This window comes from Pogona vitticeps, chromosome 3 (genome assembly GCF_051106095.1).
Source record: "Pogona vitticeps strain Pit_001003342236 chromosome 3, PviZW2.1, whole genome shotgun sequence".
Taxonomy (NCBI): Eukaryota; Metazoa; Chordata; class Lepidosauria; order Squamata; family Agamidae; genus Pogona; species Pogona vitticeps.
This window is the reverse complement of record NC_135785.1, coordinates 114,655,939-114,680,218: the sequence shown is the minus strand read 5'-3', so window position 1 is coordinate 114,680,218 and position 24,280 is coordinate 114,655,939. Positions and strand designations below refer to the sequence as shown.

General features: G+C 41.8%; 1 protein-coding gene across 2 annotated transcripts in view; it reads left to right on the top strand.

Annotated features, from left to right (window-relative positions):
* Positions 1–4,558: 4,558 nt before the first annotated feature.
* The window catches only part of VCL (vinculin), a 94,514-nt gene continuing 74,792 nt past the window's right edge, over positions 4,559–24,280 (top strand). Inside the window, exon 1 of one of the 2 annotated variants that reach the window (XM_072994979.2) lies at positions 4,559–5,035. In XM_072994979.2, the coding sequence (XP_072851080.1) occupies positions 4,868–5,035 (168 nt within the window). In that variant the 5' untranslated portion in view covers positions 4,559–4,867. The remainder of the gene's footprint in view (positions 5,036–24,280) is intronic. The other variant, XM_072994981.2, reaches the window with a different exon arrangement.

Below are 24,280 nucleotides of genomic sequence, written 5' to 3'. Positions count from 1 at the left end.
TGAAGACAGTTTCTGTGGTCATGTGGCCAGCGCAACTAGACATGGAATGCTGTTACATTCCCACCGTGGTGGTACCTATTTATCTACTCTCATTTGCATGTTTTCGAACTGCTAGGTTGGCAGGAGCTGGGACAAGCGATGGAAGCTCATTCAGTTGTGTGGATTCGATCTTACGACTGCTGGTCTTCCGACTTTGCAGCACAGAGGATTCTGCGGTTTAACCCACAGTGCCACCACGTCCCCTTACATTCAAGGAAGATCTCAAATCTAAAAACTACCACAATTTTTGTAATCTTGTTTTAGTATTTATCGCATTGTTAGTAAACAGAGCACCTTACAAAATGGATGTGGCCTAAGTCTCTCGATCTTTTTTTGAGGCCAGTTATAAACTCTCACAACTCTCACTAGCTAGGCAAAAATTAAGTCAGAAATAAAAGACAAATATCTTTGCTGTCCCAATTTCAGCAAACCATAGCATTGTCTCCCTTCAAAGAAGTGTCCCATAAGAGGACGTTTATCTGAGATGAATGCCAGTGTTACTGTACTTGAGTTGGAGTAGAGCTCAATGATGGAAAAGAGGGGAATTTAAAAAGCCTACAAAACTTTGAAATCCCTTCACAACTCATAGATCTTCCTACACAGCTGCTTGCACATGGCTACAGTTCACTCACATGCACTCACCCACTGAACAGATGGCTTACACTTAGCTGAGGATGGGAAGAGAACATAAATTTAGAAAGAGGGATCCACTCCCAGCTGTTAGAGAAGCACTAAATTACACTTAAAGCAATAATAAGAGATAGAATCCTGATTTTGATAACCATTAGTATCAAGATTCTGGAGATAAAATGTCATGCTAGCAGATTACGTCCTTTCTAGCCCCTCACTATGCTTTTTAGAACTGCCATACAAGAACATGAAGCCATACCATTTTATGCAAACATTGTTATATGTTGAGTTACAAGAAATTTTATTAAGGCAAATCGACATACATTGGAATCACTGCATGATTTCAATGTCACCAATTATGTTTGGATGCTCCATCTTTTCTCCAAGTGTGCTTATTTGTTGCAATATTTGCATGCTCCTTTAAAAATAGTACAAAAACATAAAGCACAAGTAGAATTATAGAATCATAGAATAATGGAGTTGGAAGGGGCACATAAAGCCATCAAGTCCAACTCCAAATCAAAGCAGATCCGACAGATAACTATCCAATTTTCTCTTGGGTGCTTTCAGTGTTGGAGCACCCACCACCTCCTGAGGTAATTAGTTCCATTGTTTATAGTGCTCTAACAGCACGTAAAGGATCAGAGAGGCTGGGCTCAGCAACAGTATGTGTGAAAATGACCTAGATGCCCCTGCTTACTTTGTTCAGTCCTGCACTGTGGGGCAGCAGTAGGGAGAGGGACTTATCTGTCAGCCTATAAGTTGAAATAATATGTGCATTAGTCATCTTTGACCAAGAAGGGAGAGGTGTGCTCTCTGCATGCATCCTGCCCCATCCTGAGCTTTGTATGAGTTTCTATTATATGAGTTCTCCTTTGTATAATCTCCAGACTTAAAACGAAGGTACCTCAAAATGCACATCACAACAATTTTGTGCACATATTTGCAAGACTCCAGTTAAAATTTCCATGTTTTAGGGCAATGTATGAATATTGTTAATGCAGAAAAATGTTGGAGTGAGAAATCTAATATACCTTGTATTGGACAAGGTGTATTTTAACTTTTTTTGTTTGCATTAGGAGACAATTTCCATAAAATGTATTCATATTTTGCACATATGAAAATAAGCAAAAGTTTCAACACACTAGTGAGCAATTGCCATTTTGATGATTTTGACATATGTGCTAAATTACAAGAAAGGAAAAAATATGTGGTTGAAGGACTTACTTTTTTACTCTTGAAACTTTGTCCTTATTTGGACTAAGTGCTAGCCAGCTGCTCAGAAAATACTCCACATGTGGTCAGGATAACTTTTATCTATTACTGTACACATTTCAAGACCTGTTTTCATGAACAGAAAATGTATTATGGAGCTGAGCCTTGGTAAGATCTGCCCTGGCACAAATTAAGCAGTGCTTTCTGCAGTGTGATACAGTATAAGTATGGTTGTTGTGGGTTTTTTGGGCTCTTTGGCCGTGTTCTGAAGGTTGTTCTTCCTAACGTTTTGCCAGTCTCTGTGGCCGGCATCTTCAGAGGACAGCACCCTGTGCTCTCATGATTTTGTTGGTTGGGTCCCGTTTCAGTTTTCTGTAGGTGATGGGGTCTAGAAGTTCTCTGATTTTGTCCTTGTATTCTTCTGCTTCCATGATTACTGTGGCGTTGCCTTTGTCTGCTGGCAGGATGATGATGTCCAGGTCTGAATTCAGGGACTTGATGGCATTTCTCTCCTTTCTTGTTATGTTGCTTTTGGGGGTTTTTGCTTTCCGTAGGATCCTAGTTATTTCCCCTCTTATTTCCTTTGTTTTTTCTTCTGGAAGATTATATAATGCTGATTCCACGTTGGCAATTGTATCTTCCACAGGATTTTTGCTGGGTGTTACTGCAAAATTTCCTCCTTTGCTTAAGACTGAGGTTTCTTCTGGGGAGAGCTGGCGTCCCTATAGGTTGATGATGATGCGCGTGGTGTCTAGTGTAGGTTTCTGTTGGCTTGTTTGGCATTTGTTGAATTTCTGTTTTTGTCTGGCTATGTGGTTCATCATTTCTTTTTCCTTCTTTTTGTAAGAGAGGATATCAGTCTTGTCCCAATCTTGACTTCTAATTTTTTGGCTGATAGTGATGTGTAGGCCTAGTAATTCTTTGTCTGTGGAGTCCAGTTTTTTTGCGGGTTGTGTGGATTCTTTCCCGTAGGAGGGCATGTTCCAGGCGGTCGTAGATGCGGCTGGCCTGTGGGGAAATGATGGTCCTTTATGTCCTGAGGAAGGCTGATATGATTTTTGTGTCTCTGCAGCATAGTAGAAATGTTAAGGAACATAGTAGGTGTGTTCTTTTGCTTCTGACTGTTTCCTCCCTGTAGAGGCGTTCAATGTATTCGCGACGGCTTTCATGGCCGGGATCTAATGGTTCTTGTGGGTTTTTCAGGCTCTTTGGCCGTGTTCTGAAGGTTGTTCTTCCTAACGTTTCGCCAGTCTCTGTGGCCGGTGTCTTCAGAGGAAGAACAACCTTCAGAACATGGCCAAAGAGCCCCAAAACCCCACAGCAACCATTAGATCTCGGCCATGAAAGCCGTCGCGAATACATTGATATAAGTATATTGCCAAAGGAGGCTCGGTCAGAGCAGCCCTTCCCATTGCATTGTTGCGAGTATGGTAATTTCTTCAAAGACATACAACACAGAGGGAAGTGGTTATTCAGTCCCTTCCCTTACCCTTGTGGTGCTTGTGCGGTTTATAATAAACTGACAGGAAGATGGGTAACATTCAGATACTGCTCTCTTAAAAGTGTTAAAAAGTAGCCATTGGCAAAAGAAAACAGTCTGGTAACTTAGAAAACACCCTATCCCCTAAGAACACAATTCCCCAATCTAAATAACATTTTAAGGGCTGGGGAGGGGGGGAAGGTGGACCCTCGGCTTGGTTTTCTACAAAACCCACAAAGAAAAGCTAACCACGCCTGATTTTTAAAAAGAATAAAACAAAGTCTGCACATGATCCGGCTGAACAGCGCAAAGCAATTTAATATGCATTTACAAAAAAGCTACGTCAAAAATAGATGACAGCAACTGTAAGCAGAGCACTGGCTACATATCCATTTCCCATGTGTACCCATCATATATAAATGAACGCATTAGCCCCCCCCAGCAAGGAAAGTGGGCACAACAATTGGCACTTTGTCTCCCACAATATTATTGGTGTTATGACTAACTCAAAACACATGTGGTCCAAATCACATAATCCGTACATATATACATGATGAGGTGTCCCTGAAATCATTAGACTAGGCGTATTACCTGCCTCATCTGTCTCCCCCCCCCCCCCCAATTCACTGCACTCAGTAAGGCAGAATCCTAAGTAATGGGCACAGAACGCGGGATTCTTCTCTGTATTGGGGAAGAAACTCTATTAAAGGATATGCTTTCTTCCCAGTAAGCGTGCATAGGCTTAAACTGTAAGTGGACAAGAGGCAATTTACTCCAGGAAATACTAATAGGGAATGGAATTAGGAATAGGATACAATGAGGGGAGGGGAGAACGAGCTTCAACCCACCCGCTCAGGAATCCTCTCCCACCCTCTTGTCCCAAACGCTTTAATAATCTCCTTATATGGACTCCAGAATGTCTGACGTCATCCCAACTCTGGGAAAACCAGTGTTGGAGCAACCAAACTCCTCTAGGCAGGAGTGTGAGAGAGAAACGGGAAAAGAAGAAGGGGGAAAAAAAAAACACCAACCCAACAACCGAGGGTGGAGTTGGAATGCAGATAGACACGGGCGCGCCTCCAATGAGAGCGGAGGGTGTACTCCATCATTGGCCGAGGAGCAAGATAGGGCGGGAGCGGCTGTTTCTGTCCGAGCCTGCGGAAGGTATGCGGGAAAGGGCTTGGCATGGGTTAGGGTGCGCCGGCTGAAAGTCGCCGCCTGGCTGCGGAGGGGCGTCAGTCAGTACGGGTCAGCCAGCGCTGCCGGGTAAAGGAGTTTGAGGAGGCTGCGTGTTCAAGTCCCGGCACCGGTGGAAGAGTTTCCACTGGCCTTTTTTTTTTTTTTTTTTTTTTGCAGCCGAGGACGTTGCTCAGAAGCGTCCCACAGGCCGTTCGTTTCCCAAGCCGGCTTTTCAGCCCCAGAAGTTTTTTTCCTCTCCCCCCCTCCCCATTTCTATCTTTTTTTCCCTTCTTGCATCGCGGAGCTGCGTGGCTGCGTTCCACCATGCCGGTCTTCCACACCCGCACGATCGAGAGCATTCTCGAACCGGTGGCTCAGCAGATCTCTCACCTGGTCATCATGCACGAAGAGGGCGAAGTGGACGGCAAGGCCATCCCGGATCTGACCGCTCCCGTGGCTGCGGTGCAAGCCGCCGTCAGCAATCTGGTCCGGGTGAGTTGCGAGAGGGAGTGCCCGGGGCGGCGGAGGGGGCGCCGACCGGCCGGGAGTTCCGAGGGCAGGGCGGAAGGTGTGCGAGGGATACGTTGTGAGTGGCTTAGAAACTTCGTTGTGAGAGAGTTTGCCTGTCGGGGCGTTGTTCGTCCCAACCAACTTCAGCCAGGCCCGGCTTAAGTGGTGGAGGAAATGTTTGTGGAGTGCAGGAAGAGCTTCTCGAAGCTTCAATATATAGCCGAAATCGGGGCCATCTTAACCTCTTGGAGCTCCTGGTTTTGTCTCACTGGCTGGGGAGTGGCTGTCTGCCTGTTGACGCGGCTGAGACCGTCCGGAACTTGGCGAGGTTAAAAGGTCTTCTCCCGCCACCGAAGAGAGAAGAAATGCCCTTCCTGACACCTCCTCCTTCTGCCCTCCCTCTGATCAAACTCCTTCAGTTGCTTCAAAAACGTCCTCCAAAGTTTTCGCCCTGCCGGGGGAGGGGGGCAGCTTAATGAGCCACCCATGACTGTTAAATTGATGCTTGTGTTAAGTATCCTCAGGTCGACTCCCCACTTCTGGTAACCCTAATAGAGTTTTCAAGATAAGTGAAATGTTTAAAGAGTGATTTTTTAAACCAGTGCTACCCCTGCCTAGAGTGTTGCCATGGCCATGGAGAAATTCGAACCTAGTTCTCCTGAGTCCTAGCTCCACACTTACTCATTACACCGGCTCTCAAGCTTTTACACATTTTTAGTATGTGACGAGAACACTCTCCATCACCCCACTTTCTCCAGGTTCTCGTTTGCCTTTCCAAGTCCTCCTTTATGCCACCCGCTCAGCTTCCTGAAAGGTCTTTCTGGTGCTCTTCCTATTCTTTTCCCTGCTTCAATTGCAACTCCTGACTGAGGGATCCCCTGTCCTCTTCCCTCTACGGTGTTCTCACAGTCTTTAGTGTAGTCCACTCTGCCAGGCAAAACCCAGTGGGAAAACTCCTGGAACTGTGTGGTATTTCCTTCTGAAAAGCGAAGGAGTCGCATCTCTCTGTCTTTGCCATCTAGCATGTTGCATATTGTCAGGTGAGAGTTCTTAAAAGTGAAGGGATTAAGAGGTCACTAGGTGGGGTGGCATAATGAGGGGCACCATGGCAGAGTAACAAGCCGTGTGATGCTTAAATTTGGTAAATAAAAGACATCCATCCATCTCCAACCCCTTCTTTCCTTTCTTCCTCATGCCCCTCTACATTTTCCACAACTTCTGGAAAACTGCTTTGAGTCACTGTCCTGTTACCAAAGCAACCTCTTGGCTTTAATTTCTCCTTTCAGTATTTTATTACCCTTCATTTGTATCTACTGCTTTGTAAGATTGCCTTCATTCTCTCTTTTTCCATTACCAGCTGGGAGTTTTATTCCTTCCTTTCTCCCTAGGTCCTTCTGTCATAACACCTCCTATTTTGTGATTTTATGATACAGTTTCTACTCTTTCAAGTCGGAAATGGTAGTTTCCGACAGTTTTTTTTTCTGTGCATACTTAAAAGGTCCAGACAAATAAATGGACAGAAAATTAATTTTACATTCACTTTAAATGGCAGCAAATGGAAGATTCCAGACAAAGATTAGACAATGAAATTTTGTTCTTGGATAAATTTCACTGCCCAGTCCTAGGGGGAATGACTACAGAATTGAATGGGGGGCTTCCCCATTGCTGCTTTGCCCCCAGTATAACCTTCCTCTTTGCACCCCTGCCCTTCCTCTTTGCCTGAGGGCCAAAAGAAGGAAAGTATAAAGCCCACAACCTTGGTTCTCTGAAGTTTACTTGAGCTACTGTTTTTTGAAGACTTCTTTTTCTGGGATTTCTGCTCTTGGCATGTGTTCCTACTCTTCTTTCCAGCATTTCCTTTCAGTCCTTTCCAGACAGATTGGAATGAGCTGCAAGGGGAACAGCTGCAGCAAGTATCCCTAAATATTGTCTTGGACAGTCACCAGCCTTTTCTCTTTATTCAAGGACTTTAGGTAGTATAATATATATAATATATATATACACTGGGCACCTTTAAGAGCCAACTAAAGACATGGTTGTACGTTCAGGCCTTCCCTCCTGTCAATACTTAATTTCTTCTTTCTCCTTTCATTCATTTTTTGATTTATTATTGCATGTGTCACAGTCTGTTTGTCAAATTTTTATGGTTTATTGTATATTTTTTGTATTGGAAGCCGTCCAGAGTGGTCGACCAGACCAGATGGGCGGGATATAAATCAAATAAATAAATAAATAAAATATGATTACATATATATTAATATAAACACACACATATATTTTATCTGTTATTTCTTCTCTTAAGTTAGAGGATGTTGGAATTTTTCTGAGCTATTTCTTTTAAAGTAGGCATTTTTAAAGTTAAGAACCAGGGTGGTATAGTAGATAAGACTGTTGAACTAGATGGGTTCAAATTTTCATCCTGCCATGAAAACTCACTGGGTGGTGATGATAGTAGTAGACTACTTCTGGATCCTTAGACACTCTTAATAGGGTTGCCATAAGGCAGAAGCAACTCGATGACACAAAATGCACATTTGTTTAGTGGAATCAGTTTACATCCTACCTTTTTCTTAAGGAGGCCAAGGTGGCATTTGTGTTTCTCTTCTCTCTCTGCCCCCTTTTCAGAGTGCCCATTCAATATACTAATCTGTTATAAGGTCTTGCTTACTATGGCAAGTTGGCTAAATATTTCTCATACATATGCATGGTTGATACATATTGGTTATGAGATAATTCAGAACTCTCATGCTTGCCACAAACGTTTTGCAAATCAGTAATGCTTTTCATTTCTTTATCTGTATCTTTCATGGGGAGATGTTCTTTTGTGCTGTAAGGAGTTCAACAGTAGCAGTGATTTTAGTAGGTGAGAAATAAGAGTGATGACACTTTCATTACTGTTTTGAAAGGAACACACCACAATGTTTAATCCGTGCAGAATAATTGATTGTGTGAGAGTTGCTAATTAGCAGGTTAATTTATTAGCCTCCGGTGCAACAGTTGCTCACAAGAGTCTTGCATATTTTTTTTTTAAAAAATCATATGTTTCACAGAAAAGGTAGAAATGTGGGAAAGTTTTAATTTCTGTTCCTAATCTACCATTTCTGTAGTACACGTGTTTTTAAAAAGTCAATCATTTTTCCTGAGGGGCCAAATGTTTAAAACTAATTACTATAAATATCCTTTTTCCTTGTGGTTGTTACAGTTGCTTTAGTGCAGTGTCAATGCAGGGGGGAGAAAAGACCTCAGCTTGCTAAAAGCAGTAAGGCCTTTTAAATCATGATTCAGGCTGTTTTGCACTGTTGTTGGCTTGCTGTAGGGGTATTTATTTCTGATGGGATGCTGAGATTGCATTTTAGAACTCTGTTATATGGCTAACAGTTGTCTGTATTAAAAAAAAATCAGTGCTAATGACTCCCTCAGCACAGCCCACTTCGAACAGATTTCTTTCATATCCCATGATTTTAAATTGGGAAATGGATGGAAAAAATAGGGTCAAGATCTTAACTTTAATTCTCATTAAAGAGGAGAAAAAACAGAAGCCATACTTCACTTAGTAATTTGCTGTTCTGTGCTGGTAGATAAGGTCTTGTTTTGCTCTTGTTTTGAAAACCACTGGGACATTCTTGCTGGATACAAGTGACACAATTTTCTGAGTAATGTTACGTTTGTATGCTTGAAGAGTTAATGTGCCATAGCATTTAACAGGGCAGTCCTAGCATGTTATTTTTAAGTAACTGGAATGTAGAAATAATGTGAAAAATGAATGCCTCAACATTAAATTCATTGCTTGGGGACCGACATCAGACAAAAGGCCATCTAAATCTAATGTCTAAAAGTACTGTTTGAAAACCTAATGTTATATGAGTTTTACTTGTTAGAAAGGTTAGTGTCCATGGTCTCTGAAGAGGGAACCATTTCAGTCCACATTCTCTCCAAAATGGTAAAGTTCTATGGTTTTCTTTAAAAACTGGATTCATACTAGGTAACCTAAGCTCAAGACTATAAATGCACTTTGACTATAATGCAGAAACATTAGCTGATATGGTAGAAAGACTGATGTGTTTGTCTGGACATCTGTGAGTTGTAGTCATAAGGCTATCAGGAGCCCTAAAGCTAGGATCCATTGCTCAATAAAGAGCCAGTTGCCCATTCCTATGAAACTTCTTTTGCACAGCGAAGACAGAAGCTTTGACTGAGAGTACAGTATTTGTTAAATCCTGTTAAATCACTTCTACCTTGTGAAGACCCTTGGAGGGTTTTGTAAGTATGTGAAATGTTCAAGGAGTAGTTTACCATTGTGAGTAGTTTACCGTTGCCACTCTCAGGCGGGTTTCTGTGGCCAAATGAAGGTTTCAACCTCTACTCCCTGAATGCTAGTCTGACCCCATCACACTTGCAAGCACAGACCTCATTAAAATCTGCCACAGGCAGCAGGCCTATCTGAGACTGGGCAGTCACCAAGACCATAGTGACCACATTTCCTTGTTGCAAACAAATCAGGTCAGCTGTGCTGTCACACAAATGAAGAAACAAAAACCAGGACACTGGCTTTAGTCTCCCAGTTGAAAAAATGATGTCAGGGCACAATCACAACCAAGTAGCCTGTGTGCAAGATGAAGTTGGGGGGGAATTTGCATGCCCCCCCAAAGGTCTCCAAACAAGAAAGGAGGGCCCAATGTATGGCTGAAGTCATGCACATTCCATGGTTGCGTGAAAGTATGCCAATGTGAATGAAACTCAAAATGAAATTATTAATAAACATGAAAGATGAAAATAGCAGAACTTCTGGGGTAAAGAAGGGCTCTTTTTCATTAGCAACCACTTGTGGATCTTGATTCAAATCTGACAGCTTAGTTGTCTCTGTCTGTTCAGTAGTATATCTTCAGCAATAAGACAAGTCTTCTTGTAGTACTATCTTGAAGAAGAGATCTGGGAGTGGCTAATTGACTCTTTCTGGAGCAGAGGTTCCCATCTTTGGGGCTCATGATGGTTCCCAGCCTTGGATCCCCAGATGTTCTTTGACTAAAACCCTCAGAAGCCTTCACATCTAGCTGTGCTGGTTAGGATTTCTGGGAACTGTAGTCCAAGAACATCTGGACACTCAAGGTCGGGAATCCCTCTTTTAGACTATAGCTTCCAGAAGCTCTGCAACATTGCAGAGCCTTAGTTACATTAGCTAAGGTTCCTGGGTGCTGTAGTTTAGTTCCATTTATAGTCCCAAGATTGGAATATTGAGCATAAACCAGTTTTTTTAAACTGAGGAGGGAGAGAAATGAGATTGACATGTGGCCTCTGCAAAGAGTGCATCCACTGATGTTGAAATCAACTGTTAGTAACACTAATTCAGTGGTTTCAGTTTTAAACGGTAACTCCAGTTACAGTTAATTTCCCAATTTCTAACATTTAACTAATTTTAAAATGTATCATTCCAAAGCCTGGAAGTAACATTCAAAACATACTTACTCAAAGGTCTTAAGCAAACTGTTGTTTGTTAGGCCTCCATGTCAATAATAACATTGAACTGCTTTCAAGTGTTAATGTGAATTGCTATGTGAAGAGTACTTTGAATACCTGAGATATACCGGTAAATGCTGATTAGTTAGAGTGTTGAATTTCAGATTCATCCTCAAAATAATTTTATTTTGTTTCAGCTAAATCCAGAGATGTGGTATAGCACAGTTGCATGAGATGCAAACTAAATTTGTTTCACTTAGGTTGCATTTAAATATGTGGTTTTATACCTTGTCAAAACTTTTCACATAACTTTAAAAGGATTTATCTGCACCTATATCCAGCTGTATAATTCTACAAGTGTTCCAGTTCTTAAGTCATGTTAGGTGCACAATTTTACATTTCTGTCCAAATGTGTACTAAATGTTGGGCATCAATAACCATAATGTTTCAGGACATAAAATAACAACTGTTAAAGATAGCTGAAGTGTTAGATGTGGAATTTACTTCAGGGGGGACTATAGCTGAGAGTGTGTGTAAAACGTAAGAATGTAAAGAAGCAAAACATTTAACTTTGGCGCCATTTCTAGAGTCACACGTTAACCTGGTTTATTGTGGCTAATTGATGAGCTGTTGGGGTTTATCTCAGTTTAGCACACAATTGTATAGCTGAGATGTTTCCAGTAGAATTCTGTTCATTGTTTAAGTTTAAATATGTGACTAAAAAAAAAAAAAAAAGAAACAGAACTCATCCTCAATTATTTTTCCCATTTGCTGTGTATTTAGTGAGAAATGAAGGCAAAGCTATGTTTCAAGTTTTTTTTGTAGTTTTTTTTCATATGTAGTTTAATATTCAAGCATTCTTGTTTGCTTTGACTCAATACTTAATTTTAGAGCTCAGGATCCTGAAATCCTGTATGATCTTAGATGGTAATCTTACATTGTGTGGGACAGCTAAATTTATTCATAGATTTAGGACCTACTTTTTGCGCTGTTTAAATAATACATCAGTAATGTATTTGGAAATTATCATACTATTATGAACTGTTAAATCCTGCCTGTGTCTACTCAGGAGCAAGTTCATTTGTGCTCAGTGGAGGATTTAACTTGGGCAAATGGGGTAGGCTTGTTGCTTAAGTAGAAGTAAAAGATGGCTCCCTCCAGGGAACCTTATAACTAGAAATGTGGCCTTAGAAGTCACAGGAGACTAGTTTTGCTTAATCACACTTTTGACCTATAAATTAATATTGGCATATTGGGTGGAATCCTAGGCAGCATAGTCGTGATTTGCCTGGACAAAGGGATTAATCTACATTTCTTCTTTAGAAACAGCCTTCAGTCCTCTTCAGAAAAGCTTTCTCCCTCCTTATTCTGGTGGAAGAAAATATTGTACTCTTTGTGTGTATAGCAAAGTCTTATCTGCATCCCCCATACCTGCAAAAGGTGGACTTTGGCTGATATATAACATTTATTGAACACCTGTAACTTGGTACTGGCCTTAATTCTCTTGAAAGTGACATCCATTAGCCCATGGTATTGGCTATGATAGTGGTTAGAGGTGTATGTGCATAATTTCAACACTGTTATAGTAACAATTGTATTGGGGAGTTAATAGGATAATAGTCTAAATCTCTTATGCAGGAATGAGGAAGAAACCATGCCTGATTCCTCAAATGTCTTAGTAGTGACCTCACTTAAGTGGCTTTTGTAACACCACAATTTACACCACATGGTTGCAGAAGAAGACATTGATCTCTTGTCCTCAGAATGAATTGCTGGAGTTATGTATACATACAGGCCTTTTCAGCTGAATGTGGTTCCTGTGTACAGAGGATTTTAGTGTGTAAGGGTTTCCACTTGATTGCAGAGTGGAACGAAACATAATCGCTTAGCCTGATTGTCTTGTAGGTGCAGCAGGGATCAGCAGGGTCTCTGGAGGAAGTGGAAAGGGAGGGGACTTGGTTATTGAACTGTAAAGAGTTCAACATGTCAGAAATGAGGTCTTTCAGAGTTTACAGGGCTTGTTGATCCATCACCTGCCATAACATACGTAGATACTGCTCTTGTCACCAGACTCTGACAGAGGCTGTGAGCAGTGAGTCTTCCAGCTGTCTCACCCACTTAAGTCCACTAAAGTAGACATAACAGTAGTACCTAGGCAAATTCAGTCAATCTCACGTGATACTGTATCTGGTTTTTACATCAGAACATACCTGTAGGTGAATGGAGCCGAACTTTCACCCACTGTCATTTCTCCATTACATCTGATGTCTTTCAACCTTCCCCTGTCCTTCCCTGAAGTTGACTATGATCTTGAAGCCAGTGCCCATGTTTGGTCTGCACCAGTTCCAGCCATTGTAGCTCAAATTGGAGTTTGCAAGCCTGTTTTTTTACCATGATTCCAAACTTTTCTTTCAGCCTAACTGTGATGGGAGAAAGTATTCCAGTTTGGTTTGCTTTTCAGAAAGGGTGAATTATCATCAGTTATTTTTCCTCTTTGTTTTGTATGTGTTATATGGCAGACGAATGGGGTTCTTGAGGTATATGAGGTCATCAGGGAGTTGTTTGCTACAGTGTGGGTCCCGCTGGGCCCCCTGCCATCTATGGGCTTGGTGGCTGAGTCCCCCAGCAAAGATTCCATGGGTTCCACCCTGGTTTGATCACTCACGGCAGGTACAAAGGTACAAAGTCCACCCCTACTGCCACTTCCCTTGCATTTCCAGGGGCTTTAGTTTCTATTACCCATCTCCATGACACTGTCTGTCTGGGACCTGAATTGATTTCACTGGGGTCCCCAAAAGTCCAGGTCTGGAGAAGTGGGTGGAAAGTATGAGTCATGTTCAGTCCTTTGAAGGATGGCTGGTAAAAGTGGATTCTGTGGCGTTGCTCTTTCTAGAGCCCTCTTTGCTGTTCCTATTGCAGCTGCTTATGTCTCCAGTACTGAAGCTGGTTTGGGGGAGGCTTTATGGCTCTCATTGAGTGGCAAGGTCACCAAGGCTTGGGTGAGGCTGAGTCAGCTGGAACCGTGTTGCGAGAGCCTCAGGGCTAGAGACGGTCATAAATCAGCTACATGGCTGATGCAATTCCTTCCCTACCGCCTGTCAGCTCACCCGTTGATCTACCAGCATGCACAGCTCCTTCCCTCCCTGCCCTGCAATATTCCAGTCTGGGCAGGAGCCTGAACTTCCCTTCTCCATCACCTCCAGCAGCTGGCCACTCAAAGGCAGCGCTGCAGGAATCCCTGTCACACCTCCTGATCTGAGTGGCCAGCTGCTGGAGGAGGCGGAGAAAGGAAGTCCTGCCTGGACTGTTGTAACGTTGCACAACAGGGAGTGAAGGAGCAGTGTGTGCCAGCAGGTCAGAGGGGGAGGGGGAGGGAATGCATGGCAATTGTGCTGCCGCCCAGATAACTTATGCTGAAGGGTCCCAAAGTACTTTGTGCCCATCTCTACTCAGGACCCCAGCCCTTTACATGGCCAAACAGGTTGGGCATGAGGAGGTGGCTCCCCTTGTCTTCTATCCCTACAGTATGTCTCCCTGATGTGGTTGATGAGGACCCTGAGCCATGCAACTCCCATCTTCTGATTCCTGCTGTTCTGTCCCCCTCCCCTTCAGCTGTCCTGTATCAGGAGATCCTTTCTTATCAGTGGCAGCATATCCTGCTGTCTAGGGCCCTGGGAGATGCACTCTCTCCTGTGCTCCCCTGGGTTTGTGGGGTAGGGCTGTATAGTCTGTTGGGCATGGCCAAGGAGCTAGGGATGACAGATAATGCTGGGACAATGAAACAGAGAGAGAATGAAAGACAGGCAAATGTTCGCATGCAAACATAGCAGGAGGAGAACAGAGACAGGTGATCTGACTCTCTGTCTCTGGTAAGGAGGCTGGCAGGAAGAAGAGTCTGAATAGGGGCAGGCTGAGTCTGAGGTGAAATGGTGCCCATCTTTCCCTTAGTGAGAAGCTGCCACTGCACGAGACAACACGTAAATAGTGTCACTGATTTGCAACCAGCCCAAAGAGGGGGACTGTCTTAGTCACAAGTTGGAAGACTGGTTTGCGGTATTTGTGGTTTTTAAGTCGTTCCTTTTCAGAGACAATCCTGACAAATGCCTCTGTTCAATAAGCAGCTATACAGTTATGCTGGAAACATTTTTTTTCCTAGCTGGGTGTGAAGAAATTGTTTCGTTCCAATTGTCAAATGTGCCTAAAGAGCTGGTTTAGCCTTGTTGCTAAATCTTAGTGGCTTATGAAATGTATGCGTAGAGTTGCAAAGATCTTTTGGGCAAAGCCCTATGAATAACTGAAATTGCCATAAACCAGGGATGGAGAAGAAGGTCGATCTGGAGCTACTAGTCAAATCTTGTAGAGATCTGCAGTAGATTGGCAAGGATTTCTGAATCTCACTTATTTGAACAAAAAGGAGTCTCCCTGTCTCTTAAAATACATTGCTGAGATAAAGAAAGTTTGAAGCAAACAAGAGGGGATTTCAGTGTGGAAGGAAATGTGAACTCTGTTCAGTTTGAGACTCAAAAATCAATTGCTTTGTTCTAAATTGTTTAATTCGTTGTATTTTACACCAGCCTCAACCTAAAGGATATTAGGGGTTCTAGTCAAACCAGACTAAACCAAAATATATCCTACATTTTTTCCATGTGTGTGCATCTCTATCCAAAATTGTATCTAGAGATTCAGAAGGCTGAATAGTCAATTTTGTCCTGCTGGAGAGTTTTGAGTTTATTTTCAGAATGTTTTTTTATTAATATTAAAACCAAATGAAAGTTTCATCAGAGTGAAGTGAAATATGACTTTTTCCTAATAAACACATGACATTTGGGATTTATTTATTATTTTAAAATGTGATTCATGTTATGCTCTTTGCATTTTATTTTTAATTTCCAGTTTTCAAGTATGAATTTTTCTTGAAAACAAAATTCCTGATTTTTAAGGTTTGGTTTTTCAATTGTGAATTGTTTAATAAATTGGGGAAACAGTTAACGTTTGGAGCAGTAAACTGCCCCTTAATTTCATTGGGCCTAGACTGGTTAGGACTGAAACAAACCACAGCATTTAGCCCATATAGTTTTTAGAAGTTGTACCTCTAAATAGGATTTGGTCACATATCTTTGACTCTGTTTCAGTCTTTGCAAAAGCCTTCGGCCGTACATAGTAATGGTTAAACGGATCAAAACAACTCTTGTAACTTAAAATCTTAGCTTCTGTTGTAAACAGGTCGCTCCTTACATTGGGGCTGGACCAAAGCGCTCGCGATTGGTTATCACCCTCAAGGGGGTACTCCTTACCACACATACTGTCCCGCAACAGGGGTGTCTCGCCCAGTCCCCTTCGAGAGGTGGATTGTTGAAAGGGACTGGGGCAAATAACTTTCCTCCCTCCACCTTGATTGCGGGGTTAGACCACCACCGTCCATTCTAGCGGTCTAGCCCCTCACCCCTCATGTCTCAGTATGCCTGGGTCCGGGAACAATCCTCCACTGGTCTTCAGGTTAGGGAAATCTTTTGACAGATCAAAGACCTTGTCAGACGTCGCCTCACTTCCCTCTGTTTGAACCGCGCAAACTCTAGTACATCTCTGTGTCTGGTCTGTTTCCACTCTAAATTCCCGCGCATCACCCCACTCTTTTATAACCCCTCCCACACTATCAGATCTTGCTCCTCCCCTTTGTCCTCCTCCTTGTCTTCCGCTAGACTTACTTCTAACACCACCTTCTCCTTTGCTACTTCCTCCTCTGTCTCTATAAGCACTCCCTCTACACATCCATACGTTTCCTCCTGAACATTTTGGTTTGAGGACAGCGCACTAGCCTCCTGTCCTTCACATCCAACTTAATATAATTCCCTATTGTAAAATCTATTGTAAAAATTAAGAATGAAAAGCAAGTTTTTTTTCCCCTGAGACATAATCCTGTGATATATTAAAGGCTAACAAGTGTTGTTAGTGGTCTGAATACTAGTGGGAAATGCAAGGTCTTCCAGAGGATGCTGACCTGAAGCTCCTATCACTCCTAACTGGCCATGAGCTACTGTCTATTTGAAGTACTGTATGACTAATAACGAGGGATCCGTGAGAGTTGCAGTTGAAGAACATCTGCTGGGGGGTGCATGTTCGCTCCTATGCTAGCATCTATTAATCAAGTGCTGTTGCTCAGACTAGATAACTAAAGTCTCTTATCACTTTTCATTGTGATTTTATTTCTATTTAGTCAAACAAAATTACTGGCATGCAACACCTTTGTTTAGGGTTCTTAAAATACCTAGAAAATTATATAACAACATTATGCATATAAAATATTCTTTCTCTGATAGATATTTAGTAAAAGCTTCTATTTAAAAGTGTGGGGTGGTGTGCTGTATTCCAGTTATTTTCTTATATTATCACTATAGATTTATTTGCTCACTAAGTTCTTTAAGATTGCAGCCCTGTGTAAGGAAGCTAGCTGCATTCCAGATAAATATAGTGGAGTCTTGTGCTGGGACAGCTCATGGATGGCGATAGTTCATCCCATAGTTTTTTTTTTCCTGAATTGGTCATGAGTTACCCTCTGTGACAAGTCCCTTCCGACTTAATGGCAATCCTACTATTATTTTTGGGGTGTGTGAGCTGTTCAAGGAATGTTTTGGAGCGGAAGGATCAGCTGATAAGCTGTGTTCACAGTTTTCACATTCCTCCCTGTCACCTGTAAAAACATGCCGATTATCTCCTTGAGAGACTTGAGAAAAGATACCATTCCAAATGCTTGTTTTATTCTTATGAATTTATTTAAACTGCTAGGAGTACCACGGAACAAAGCAAGAAAATAACTTAACCTTCCCATATGTCATGATTTGTGATTTTTCCATGGCATCTAGGCTTTTTAACTGCAGAAAAAAAGCAACTGTGCAGTCCTTATATTTTTTTCCTTCATCTTTATGCCTTGAATCTCACTATGCTAGCTCTGGTTTGCAAATATACGTTAAATGTTCCCATTCTTAAAATTTGTACAGGCAGCAGTCAGATGGTAGGGTCTGCAGTTGAAAGATGTAGCGATGGCCACCAATTTAGATTACCTTTAAAGAGAGATTAGACAAATGCATGGAGGATTAAGCTGTCAATAGTTATTAGTAATGATGGCTATATATTTTATTCTGTCAATATTAGTTGCCAGAGGACACAAGTGGAAGCCTGCTGTTGTGTTCATTTCCTCCCTGTGGACTTCCCAAAGGCACCTGGCTGGGCCCTTTGGGATCAAAATGATCTGATAGGGTTGCGGCCTTGATGTAGGATGGATCTTCTAGGCAGCAGTCCTGGTACATGCCGCTCTCAGAGATAGCCACTGCTTGTAGTTTGCAGAAAGGAGACTATTAATTACATGTGCCCCACCCCGCATTCATGAGATAGGGAATAATCCAACATTCTGGCAGGGCTTGCTTTTCACACGGTGCTTGCATCTTGCAAATCCTCCTGGCCAGTAAGGGCAGATAGGTTTGCCCACCTCCTGCATGGTTTTCCAGCACTTCATTGGTTGCAGGATTTATTTCTGTTTGTCATCAAGGAGGGCATAACTTTTTAGGAATATCTTTTGAACGGATGGCGTAGCATGATACTTCTTTTGTGTATGTGATAAAATGCTAGATGGCTTTAGTTCTGCAGGCATTTTAATCTTGACTTGCTGTTCTGGCAATCATATTTGAATAATAGGTGTGTTGGAAACTAGCACTGCGGCTTGTTCGATTAAAAAGGCTAGGGCATGAAGTTAATACAGTAATGTAGGTTCTTATTTGTGTCTCTAGGGGGTACTGATGTAGGGAAATGGTTTCAGCTGAAAGGGTTAAACGCCTCATCATTAGAGATGGGGGTATTCGTATTTGTATACAAATATCCCTGCACAGGTGAAAATAATGAGGGTTTGTCCACTGTCCACTCACAATTTCGCCACTGCTGCCAGCTCCACGGAGGCTTCCTATTGTGCCGTTCTCTGCAATGGGTTAGCCATTCTGCGGCCTGGCAGGGAGTCTTGTCATCCCGCCTCCTGCCAGGACTGGGTAATTGACTGCGGTCAACAGTGCAATAGGAAGCCTCCACGGAGCTGGCGGCAGCGGCGAAATCGTGAGTGGACAGTCATTATTTCCACCTTGAAAATAACTCTATAGTTATTTCCACCTGTGCGGGGATATTCGTATTCGTATACCAATACCCCCATCTCTACCCATCATCAGCATCATTTCTCCAATCAACATAGTAGCTGCCTGCCTGCTGCTGCTGCTTCAGAGTAAAGAAAAAGGCCTTGTGCAAGTCTGATGGGAGTCCTGGCACATGTTCCATACTTTGGCCCTGGGATTCCCTGTTTGGCTTATTTGCAGTTTCTTTGTGCTTTGTCTTAAGTATGAGCTGATTGAGATTGTCTGGAGACACTGCAGCTGTTCACTTGTTTCACTATTCATTTGCTGCTAAGGACCAGATCTGTTCTCTCGCTCTGATGAATAAATAAGCTGCAGTAAATTTTGATAGCTGATTCCAGAGTTCTTTTTCCTGCTTCCCAACACAAAGTAGTGCAGCTTGGCTAAATACAATTCAAGTGTGCTTAACCAAACACTATAAATCTTTGCTCTTTCTGACTAACAGTCTTGGCAAAATGCAGAAGAGGCTCACGTAGATGCTTAAAGCACCACACATTCTTAAATTATGTTGGCCTTTTAAGGAATATGATAATAAGTTTCTGTTAAAAGATGTGTCGACTTACAGCTTGCGATCTTGCTTTCATTATTTGGAGAGACGAAATGGCAGGATCCAGTAGTTTTAATAGTCCAAGATATCTTGTTGGCAGGCACATAATAAATCTAAGTGAAAGGTTAGCCATAAAAATGTCTACTGGGGTATAGGAGGAGGGAATGTAATTAAACCAGTGTATGTATTGGGGTGTGTGTGACAGTTTGCTTTTTGACACAATTATTAATCTGCTTTAGATTAATGGTATCTGAATGTCACCTTGTGATAACGATTTGCTGGTGAAGACAAGGAGTTCACTCTTGTTCTAAGAGTAAGTATACTAGCATAGCATGTGTTCACGGTTTCCTCTGTCTTCATGTTAAGACTAGTGCTGAATGCCTCGGGCCTTGCCAGTTAGGAAGGAAGCATGCAATTTTCCTTGGTGTATCAAAGCCATTGTCTACACAGTAGGGAATGAAACAAAGAAGCAATTACTAGAAGCAGTTCCTCTAAGTTTCTTGGCTAAATCTCTGTGTCTTCTTGGAAAACTAGAATTGGGGAGGGGGTTTATAATTAGTGGAGAAGTTTCTTACTAAGAATCCAGTCATTCAATCTTACATATCAGATGGGAGAATCTATTAATTTCTTCTAATGGGTTTGAAGTTGACATGCTGCATTGCCAGATAAAAGGTAAGTCAGAACTTGTAACCTCTGTGTGCAGAATCAAAACAATAGCACTGTTAAAAATAGTATCTGTATTGTGTTATGGGAGTGATCTCAGGCACTGATTGGCTGAACTGGGATGATGAATAATTGCTTCTAAAGAGTTGTGTAACTCTGCTTCAGAGCTGAGATAGGAAGTTGTCAGGAGTTGCGATCAAAACTTCTTACATGGCAAACTGAGAACATCTTGTTGGTTATGATTTGCGTTTTCCGGAAAATGTTGAATTGCGGGATGTTTTGAAATTTTTCCCAGGCTACTTCTCAGCCCAGTTCCCTCAATCAATTAGGATATAATCTAGCATTTCATTTATTTGTTAATTAAAATACATTTCTAATCTGCTATACTGTATCATAATAGATTTCATAGCTGAATGCAGTTAACGAGAACTCTTCAATCATATCAAATTAAAACCCAAACTGTTAAAAAAAACCCGTTGAGGTGCAATGAATGATAGTAAACAATAATTATGTGCCATTAAATTGATTCCAATCTATGTTGACCTTTTAAAGGGTTTTCTAGGTATAGAGAACACAGAACTACCTTATGATTCCCTTCTTGTTGGGGGTGCTCTGGGATCGTATAGCTTGCCCAAAGACACACAAGCTGGATTCTGTTCTATAAGGCACTGTATGGAATCAGACTCCTAACCTCTTGTGCTGCAGCTCACTGAACTATCCAGTTGGCTATAAGGTTCCAGAAACATGGGCAATAGTAAGTTCTGAATGAAGTGCTAGAGTGGCCGGTGTCAGCGGCAAGCAGTCCTCTGTGTTTTGTATCTGTATATCAAATGTGTAACTCTTAATGGTGGGGTAGGGTGGCGGGAACTCTCAGCATATCTAGGACCATATACGTGGTGGGTTGAGCCATCAAACATCAAGGTTCAGAAGTTACAGTGCAGTAAACAACAAAGTGCTGTGTTGTGCATACTGTAAAAACACATTTTTCCAGTTAGCAGAAGTAGTTGATCAAAAGTACTTGTTTTGACAGAGAGAAAAATAGTTAATAAATCTTATTTGCAGAATAATCCTATACATATCTGCTCAGAAGTACCGTATTTTTCTGTGTACTGTATAAGACAATACTTTTGTCTAAAATATTTAGATTAAAAATTGAGCATTATCTTATACATGGAAGTAAGGAGGGGGGATCAAAGCGCTTTGATTTCTGCTTTCCCCCTCCACTTTATGCAAAGAAATTGCAGGGGGAAAGAAGCACTTTCCTCACAAAAGAGTGGAGGGGGAAAGCAAGAATCAAAGCACTGTAGCCAGCTTTAAATGCACCTGAAGAGTTTTGCATTGAGTTTTTGGGACATTCATTTATAATTTGTCTGCAGTTCCCCCAAGTTACTGGTGCGTGCCTGATGAAGGGATTTTTAATCCATGAAAGCTTGCATTAATTGTTTGATTTTTAGTGGTCAAATGAAGGCGTGACAGTCTTCTACATTTGTATTGTGTAATGGGTCTCCTGACTTCCACTGGATTTTCTAAAGAAAAAGGTTGGCACTTAAACTGGTTCCAAGTTAAGTTGGACCTTATGGGGTTTATGATGCACTTAAGAAAGATCTGAGAAGCAGCATTGGGGGCTGCAAAATTCCCCCTGCTTCAGTCTCCCCGGGATCTCTGCTCCACCGCTGTCCACTTTGGCTGTCAGAACCCCCCCCCCCTTTCTCCTGAGCAGTTTGTCTCCAAGAAGAAAGGGGAAAGAAGAAGGAAATCACACAGGATTCAGCTCTGGACCTAGCTTTGTTAGGCACAGGAAATCTTGGTGTGAGTGACATCAGTGATTCACAGAATGTCATTGGGTCAGAAGTGTGAAGACCGAAGGCTTCGCTCATGGGGGCAGCCCATGCTGGGGAGATGAAAACCCCATGTAGTGTGTCTGAGCTGTTTGTGGATTCGCTCTTTGGACTCATATCGGGCACCAACCATCCCTCCCTGTGCAAGGGCTTCTGTTGTTTCCTGTACAGTAAATCTCTGTACAATGAGCCAGTCATCCTGATCTTGCAGAAATAAGGTTCTCTGAGAAGCAAAGTTTGTGCAATTCAGAGTGGCTTTGTTCATTTTATCCTTCATATAAGTGGATGTAACACTGAAGCTTTAGAGACATCTGGTTACTTAATAAGAATGGGAGGGGCTCATCGTATAGTTATTATAACAGACTCTGTGAAGTCTGGCAGTGCAATCCTGTGCCTGTCTACTCAAATACAAGACCCACCATAGCCAGCGGTGTTTACTCCAAGGTGTGTAGATGTAGCATTGCTGTTTCACTGTCTTTGGATCACAGCCTCCATCTCCACACAAAATATCTCCAGAAATAATATATTTTAGTGAAAAATAATGTTTATAGAGAATTAAATGAAATAGAAAATTAAAGAAAATTAAATGAAATATTTAGAGAAAGATAAGCCAGGTGTAACAAATAAATGTGTGTGTAGCATGCTAATTAATTTCAGATTAAATCTGCAATGATTTACACTGTTAGGCATCTGTAGTCTTATGAACATTTTTCCTGTGAGTAAGCCTATTTCAACATTAGAAATGATGCCTTGGTGCATATGCAGAACTGTAAATGAATGAGTGCAAACCTGGCAGCCTTCGTGATTTAATATGGGCCAAGCTTAAAAGATTTTAAAGCAATGGGTAATAAGCATGGCTTTGAATGGGGTGTGGTCTGCTTCTCTAGGTAAAGGTTCCCCTTGACATTTAGTCCAGTCATGTCTGATTCTAGGGGGTGGTGCTCATCCCCATTTCCAAGCCATAGAGCCAGCATTTGTCTGTAGACAGTTTTCCGTGGTCACGTGGCCAGTGCAACTAGACATGGAAAACTGTAACCTTCCCACCGTGGTGGTGCCTATTTATCTGCTCGCATTTTTACATGCTTTCGAACTGCTGGGTTGGCAGGAGCTGGGACAAGCGACAGGAGCTCACTCTGTTGTGTGGATTCAATCTTAAAACGGCTGGTTTTCTGACCTTGCAGCACAGAGGCTTCTGCGGTTTAATCTGGAGCGCCACTACATCCCCTTAATTAAGTTAATTAATCTGTAAACCTTTTTCTACTAATTTTTACATGGTTGAGAAGTAGCTGCCTGTCTTGAGCAGCAGTGGTACTTAATACATTTGAAATAACAGAATTGCAGTAATGTCAGTGTATCAGTTGGTGGGGATTGACAGAGTTACCTTAAAACGAATATTGTAAAAACCATTATAGATGTTCAAAGTGTGTATTTTTTTTTAAAGACAAATTTGCTGCAACAATTGAAATATGAAGTTGGATACATCGTATGCCTGTGTCTCTTAAGTTTCTTTCAGAAAGATATTATTGCAGTCATCAATTGGAGAAATTTCCCAAGAAACCTCTGTACTTTCAAGGTTCAGAATCCAGATTCCTGTTGTCTCCAAAATCTTGCAGTCTTAGTTTTGCACACAGCGCCACCCACCAGTGAGAATACAACAGATCTTAACCTCTGGACTACAAAATTAATACATAATGCTAGTTATGAAGATATTGTCCTTCCATGCCTCCTGAACATGTAAATTGAAGTCCAGTGGTTTTGTGGATAGACCTGTTGGACTAGAACTCAGGTTGTCTTTATTCAGTCATAGGAACACAGGTTGGGTGTGGCAATGATAACCACTCTTTTGACATCTCACATATCTTGAGAACTCTTTGAGAGTTCCGAAAATCAGATGAATGATGCATAAAAACGCCAAAATCAAGGCGATTAGGGCCTGTGTATCTGCTGTCTAGGAACAGCAGCTTTCTGCTTCTCTAGTATTCCTTCTAAACCTAACCAAAGAGGATTGCCTCTTAGGACTCCTCAGCCATTGGGCTAAATCAGTAAGGTCATGGGGTTTACATTAGCGCCAGCTGCTCTCTTTTCCGGTTTCTTTCTAGCCTCAGGCCCAGCTGTTGCTGGGATCAGTCAGATATTTCCAGTTTAAAAATAAGAAATGAAGTGCAGCTGTTCCACAGGATGAGGAAGATCCAAAAAAAATCAGCTTGCATCTTAGCCTGTTACTGCTAGTTACTGTAGATGAAATCTGCTTTGTGTTTGTGCAGAAGTTTCTTGCTAGTATTTTTTTGCAGAGCTGACTGCGAGGGACTCCCACTTACAGGATGTCAAAGCTTTATGTGGTGTGTGTGATAGTTAAAAGTAAGTTAATTTTAGCAAGCGGTTTTGTGTAGAACAGTATTTCCTATAGTGTGTTTAAACTAAGGATTGGAAGTCTTTTCCATTAGTTCTCTCCTCTGAGACTCCTCCAGTCTTCTGTTGATGAAAATCCTCCCAGGATTAACAAATCCTTCTTCCAGTGCAGAATCTCCTTCATGGTACTTGTTTCTTTTGAAATAAA